The sequence below is a fragment of the Fundulus heteroclitus genome, chromosome 10 (assembly GCF_011125445.2).
Source record: "Fundulus heteroclitus isolate FHET01 chromosome 10, MU-UCD_Fhet_4.1, whole genome shotgun sequence".
Taxonomy (NCBI): Eukaryota; Metazoa; Chordata; class Actinopteri; order Cyprinodontiformes; family Fundulidae; genus Fundulus; species Fundulus heteroclitus.
This window is the reverse complement of record NC_046370.1, coordinates 18,666,335-18,673,142: the sequence shown is the minus strand read 5'-3', so window position 1 is coordinate 18,673,142 and position 6,808 is coordinate 18,666,335. Positions and strand designations below refer to the sequence as shown.

At 45.2% G+C, this 6,808-nt stretch overlaps 1 protein-coding gene across 1 annotated transcript; it reads left to right on the top strand.

Annotated features, from left to right (window-relative positions):
• The first annotated feature begins 27 nt into the window (after nt 1–27).
• Nucleotides 28–1,872, top strand: hoxb1b (homeobox B1b). Its single transcript, XM_012876989.3, has 2 exons — nt 28–1,085; nt 1,266–1,872. Exons 1-2 carry the CDS (start codon nt 560–562, stop codon nt 1,571–1,573), a joined length of 834 nt encoding a protein of 277 aa, XP_012732443.2. The 5' UTR covers nt 28–559; the 3' UTR covers nt 1,574–1,872.
• Nucleotides 1,873–6,808: the final 4,936 nt, after the last annotated feature.

The following is a 6,808-nucleotide window of genomic DNA, read 5'->3' as shown; positions in this document are numbered from 1 at the left end:
ACCAGCTGGTAGCGCTAATATATCGGATTTTTATCATTTTTATTATTATTATTGTACTATTCATCTCCGGATTTGATTTTGTTGTTATTTTTAGAAGTAGTAGTAGCTACTGCTGTACTGCTTATATTTATTATTACTTTACATATATATTTTTTACTCATGTAGAGGTAGTATAATTATAATAGATGATATTATTATTATTATTTCCCTGTTTTATTGATGCTCGTTGGGAGCGCGTCCTAGGCGCGCATGTGCCCTGATGTTTGCGTCCTTATCAGATAGATGAGCCACTTTGATTGAAGCGTTTGTCATGTAAATGCGGCCCTTTGATGGACGAGCCGGCAGACTTGACAGAGTGCCTTGGCTCTCTGGCCATTGGCGTTTGGCTGGTCACGTGGTGTTGTCAGGAAGGTGATATGAGAGTGGAAGGCAGTTTTTTTTAGTTTTTTTTTTTTTTTTTAACAGCTTTGACATACTACCTAAGGTCAGGGCACAGGGAGCGACCATTAATGACTGTTCACTCCTGATCAGGTTTAAAACAAATACGGGCCCAGGTTCTATGATGAACTCCTACGTAGACTACCCGATGTGCAGCCGGGGAGCGAATATTTTCAGCGCAAAAGCCGGATACTCCAACTTAAGCCACGGGTACTCGTCGTCCAACCCTTGCGCAACAAGTGAGGGTTACGCACCGGATGGGTGTCTGGTGCCCCACCAGGCTCCAAGCGTCCCTCTGCACCACCAGCCGCACGTCAACATGGATCTGCAGTTTTCCGCAGCAGGAAACCCCATGTACGGGTCAACTGTGGAGTACGGACACCACCAGTACGGCCTCGCCCCCGACCAGGACCGGAGCTTCCTGCACGCACAGGTCTCTGCGCTCGGGACGAGCGTGGCTCCTTACCCGGGGGACGGCTGCGGCCCCGGCCAGTATGTGCAGTATCCGGATCAGAGGCAGCAGGAGTATTCAGAGAGCCTTTATAGGAGGTTACCCCCGCAGTGTAAGGAGAAGGACCAGGAGCATGTGGAGGAGACTTCTAAAACTTTCGACTGGATGAAAGTGAAAAGAAACCCCCCTAAAACAGGTTGGTTGTTCACATTAGAGGTACTGCGTATTGATCGAAAATTATGCGCCAGCTTGATGCGTAAAGCCACACGCCAATGATTTACTCTTCCGGTTTTTTTTTTCATTCACATCCTCACCCTCATGCTTCAGCTCCATGACTTCCATGTTTCTCTTCATCCTTTACCCCCCCTCACCTCAGCTGTTCTGTCGGAGTTCGGGGTTTCGGGCCAGCCCAATGCGATCCGCACCAACTTCACCACCAAGCAGCTGACGGAGCTGGAGAAGGAGTTCCACTTCAACAAGTACCTGACGCGGGCGCGGCGGGTGGAGGTGGCGGCCAGCCTGGAGCTCAACGAGACGCAGGTGAAGATCTGGTTCCAGAACCGCAGGATGAAGCAGAAGAAGCGGGAGAAGCTCGGCTGCGTCCTGGTCAGCAGCAGCAGCAGCAGCCCGCCGGAGAAACTCTCTGAAACCTCCACCCCGAACGCTACAGGGGAAAAACTGTGAACTATGACGGGACTTCTAAGAAGCCGTTTTCCACACTAGGTTTTTACCAGGAAAAACAAATGCAAGAAGAGCTTGAGGACTTGTGAATCTTACAGGGTATGACTGGGTGCTTCCTAAGACATATTTTCAGCGATTTTTATTTTTTATTTTTTACTTCTCCATCATGACTCCAAGCTGTGTTTTGTGTTGGAGCACTGATCTCCCAGGTGTCACTGTTTGCACTATTTATTTACAGGGTATTTTTCAACACGTGTATAGACTGATTTAGCTTAATAAAGACAATGAGATGTGAAAGAGAACACGTTGCAGTTATCCTTTCTGTAAAAGCTGACTACATATTCATATTTTCTCTGAATTTTGGCCAGAGAAACATCAGACAATGGGCCAGAGATTGGAATCTGATGATTAAAAAAAAAAGAAAGAAAAGTTTGGACCCTATCTATTAAATGCATCCGAACCAAGAACCTCTACAGTTTAAAATAGTATCAGCCAACAGCAAGCACTTTTTTTATTTCATTAAACAACAGATAAAGGGGGACTGTCTTGTAATCCCTTCATTTTCTGCTGGATCTTTACCTTTATCAAAGAACAAGACATTTTCATCTCTTTTATGTGTTAATAGTCCTTAGAAAGAGGAATAACAACGCACCGATCTCAAAAGAAAACCAGAAAACGGCATCGCCCAGCAAAAGCCTGATCGGCACATCTCCAATTTGTGGTGGAGATTTATTATATTTATTTATCTCAATTTATTTGGCCCCAACAACGTCAGCTTGCATAATGTGACAAGAGGAATCTTTCACAGCACGCGGGGTGGTTCTGAGTGACCTTTTCACCTCGGAATACCTCCAGGGGCTCTAAACATGACAACAAACTCCAGGAAGCAAGGTTTCACTCTTGATTTGTTACACAAATTTAAACGCCGACACCTCTTCCCATAGATTTATTTCTATCTGGCCTGATTTATGTGAAATGTTATTTTAATACGCCACGTTTCGAATCGAAAACAGTGGCCATTGTGGCTTCCAGAACCTGACCGCCTTGTTTCCTCTCATGGTAACGGGGGGCTACAGTTTCAATATTTGCTCTGGGTGATGGGTTTGCGCACACAGTTTCTGCCCCAACAGCGCTGGCCTGTTGATGCCCTTCTTCTCCAACGCTTGCAGGTTCACACAGAGTTCAGGCACCAATGAATGCGGAGTCAATCTGTCAAGACAGCAGAGTGGCTCTGGCGGAGCAAACTCTCAGGCTTTTACGCTTCAGATTTTCACAGGTATTGCTTCTAATATTCAGACTAATAAAGCTGTACAGGCACATTCTTTTTTTTTTTTTGGAGTAGGGGGGGGCGTGATCAAGATTGTGTGAACTTTAATCTCTTTAAGGTGTCTGGAAAGCATGCATTTAGGAAATGGAAATCAGCAATCGTTTGAAATACGTCTGCGTGAGCCTGCAGTTCTTTCACAACTGTATTAAAAATTAATACAGCCTCTGTGAACAGAATTTACAGTTGAAATACTATACGAGCCATTACGGTAAATTAGGAGAAGGGCTCAGACATTTGATGTCATGCGTTTCTTAACAAGGCCAAAAGCCTGCTCATCAGATGAGTCACAAAGGCTGAGGGCCCACAAGGGTGGGTGGGAAAGGGGGGGGGGGGTGACAATGGATATGGAGCACAGTGACAGATCCAACAACAACAAGAACAACAGAAAGGGATCGGTGCAGAAAACAAGTGTGGGACTTCTTTCCAGGGGTGTGATCCCTGCCATCTCTGGAGGTAATACCTCAGCGCTCCCAGCAGGCTCTCCATCTGGAGGCGTCAGAGTCGGTGGTGCAGCCAACGCCGAGGAGACAGATGTTCTGCCGGGAGAGAGGAGGAGGATGTTTTTCACCCCTCTGATCGGCGCGGGCCTCCTCGCCTTGCTGACGGAGGATGTAGGACAAGGAGAGGAGCAGAGGACAGTGGGAGAAGGGAGAGCAATAGCCTCATGTACGCCCACGAATGGAGCCTCAAACACCTGAATGAACAGGGCAATAACAAAAACCAACATCTATCTGTAGACATCCTGCACATCTTTATCCACCCCCCCCTCCTCCTCCTCTGCTCTCTGAGGTTTGAGGTCAGCCTGGTGCAGTTTGTACCCCATGCTGCTTGCAGTTGTTGCAGGTTCTTTTACAAGTCTATTGCCAGGCTCACTTCCTTGGTTTTTCTACCGGTTCCTCTGTCGCATGTCACTCCGCGGGGTCCCCAAGGCTTCAAAGGAAACTGGATCCAGTATTCACGGCATAACAGGGGGGTTGGTCATCTAAGAGATGCCACAGAGAGGTGATTTTTTTTATTTATTTTTTATTGGCAGGTACAAACAGAAATGTGGGCTTTTTTAAATAAAAACTACTTGGCCCTTCTGGAATAGAATGGGATAAAGTCCTGTGGAGTGAGACTTTATAACTAAAACGTCAGCGTTTCAATTTGTTTAGCTGACAACCATCCTAAAACAGTTAATTAAATTAGATAATTAAAAACGAGTACATGCGAAAAGACAAAAAAAAAAAAAAATGCATTCGCTACACCAGGAACAAAGAAGTGGCAATAATTCATTGATCCCTGGATAAAAACGGGCAACGATTCAACTGAAAGAATCTAATTAAGTCGTTTTTTTTTTTTTTTAAACAGCACATTTTCAAAGCTTTCCAAATGACTTTGATCTCAAAACGTAATGCTTTTCTTTGTCGGCAATGAGATTAAATTAAATATCTTTGGTTTCCAGGCTCTTGATTGGGCAAAGACATCTGATGACGTCACCTTAGCACGTAAGAAATAAAGAGCTTCTTTCTCTATTTATGAGCTCTCTTGCTTGCTTTAATCAAAAATAGACGTTTCTTCCTGAAATTTTCATGTGATCTACAAATTCAGCAGCTTAGATATGTATGTCTTCTACCGACAGAATAATAAAACAAAGCATTATCATCCAAATTCAGTAAAAATACCCAAAAGAGCAAATATTACTAGTCGTTCTCCGTGGACTTTTTCTTTTTGTCACATTACAAACACAAATCTCATTGAATTTTTGAGGAATTTTTGAGATGAATGTGTAATTTAATATCAGTATAAATCCAGCTGTTCTGTGAAGGCCTCAGAGGTTTGTTGGGGAACATTGGTGAAGCCGAGTTCAGCCATAAAACAATATAAGAGCTCAGACAGCCCTGTTCAATCAATCCCCTGAAAGCGGAATGAGTATGGAACGACTGAAAACCTACAGAAAAATACGACAGAGGACCCAAACTGGGCAAGGACAGCATTAATCAGAGAAATAGGACGGAGGGTTTATGGTAACTCAGGAGGAGCGGCACCGATCCTGAGCCAAGGTGGGGGAATCTGTTCCCAGGACATCTGTCAGTCGTGTGCCAAATGTAACAGAAAACTAAAACTCCACATCGACCTGAATGCGCTATCCTTAGGATAAAACATGGCGGCGGCAGCATCATGCTGTGGGGACGTGCTTCTTCAGCAGGGACAATGAAACCGGTCAGAGTCGATGGGAAGATGGATAGAGGTAAATACAGGGACGAAAACATGATCCAGTGGAGATTTAACTTTTATTTGCATTAAAAAAAATTAAAAAATCACATATAATTCAAATTTCCAATGCAAATATGCAAGACTTCCATTTGGTCTATCGTACAAAATCCCTATAATGTGACATTGTCATTGCAATGAGAGAAAATAGGTATGGATAATTTTTGAAAGGCACCATAAATACAAAATGTTCAAGATGAAAGAAAAAACAAACATGAAAAAAAATCTTTTTTTTTTTATTTATTTTTAATTTCTCTGTGTTTACATCAATTAAATCCATTTGGTTTTCACAGCGATTGACGAGCCTTTCTGAATTCAGTCTGGCTAGGAAAGGCATACTTTGTTTTTTTTCCTTTGTTTTGGCACTGAGCCTCCTTACAGCCCAGCCCGGGAGGCTCCTGACAACCATCCCCCCATCCGAGTCAGGCTCCATTGGATCTGGAAGCGGCAGCTGACCCGAAGCTCTCGTCTCTCTCGGATCTCCCCCTGCGACTGGAACCTTTCCCCACTCCATCAGCACGGTAACTGAGATAGACAAGTGACTTGGCCAGGGTTAACGTCTTAATACTCCCCGGGATTGCCTCCAGGATCCAAATGGCTACCCCTAATAGTTTTTTCCTCCTCGCCGTCCCCGTCAGCCTTCTATGACTGCACGCTGTTTAAAAAGACAAATAAATAAAAACAAGCCTAGCCGAGGAGCGGCGTAACGAAGCAGCACAATGAAATAATGAGGGGTGGTGAGGAAGAAGAGAGCACCAGAGAGCGTTTTTTTTTTTTTGAGGTGGATACTCTGCATGGAGAGCCTGCACGCTCGACATTAAAGCGGGCCTGCATCCTTTCGAGCCCAGGAGGTGGGGGGGGAAGCAGAACTCAATCAGTGTCCCGTCGCATGGTTCAAAGCGGCCAATTCGACGCTGCCAGCAGCTTGAGAAATGCAAGGTGACAGTTCATTTTACCAGTGACAGTGTGTCGGTCTCGCTTGCTGCTTCCACAGTCAATTTCCAGCGAGCAGTGAAGGTTGCTGGAGACAGACAGTGGGTACCACCCTCCTCCTCCTCCTCCTCCTCCTTTTTCATCTTCGCCACCGCCGCTCTCTCATCGACCCCGCTCTGCTTTGTATTCCAATTAACTGGACAGGGGGAGCGGTAGCAGGATCTCAAGCAAAATGCCGACGCGTTTTAACAGTTTTGTCCCCCCCAATACCAATAGTGCTGTGCTTCCCTGTTTCTCTTTTCCTCTTTCCCTCCGTTCTCAGGTTACCGGCGGCCAGTTGTTCGAAAAGGGGGGGTCTTCTTCCTCCTCACCTCCCTCCAGGGACGTTGTCTTGGTCATGAAAAATAGGGTCCCTCTCACACATTCATACATCACACGTAATAGAGGTGTGCAATCGCTCAGTCGAGTCAAAGCGGGCGCGAGCTCTAACTGCCGTCCTTAACAGACACCTCAAATAATGCTAAATTAATATTTTGAAATGGCTCATATATTCTAACATAATACAATCCGAATGATTTTCCCATTCAGCGCTTTCGGGGCTAACATTGATCTGGGCTGCGGTAACAATCCAAAGTCAGTCAATGCGAGGCAGCCTGGAAGGTTCAGATTCAGGTTGGTGTCCTGAATCCATCATCCTGGGCCTTTGGTTTCATCGTTCCTTCCTT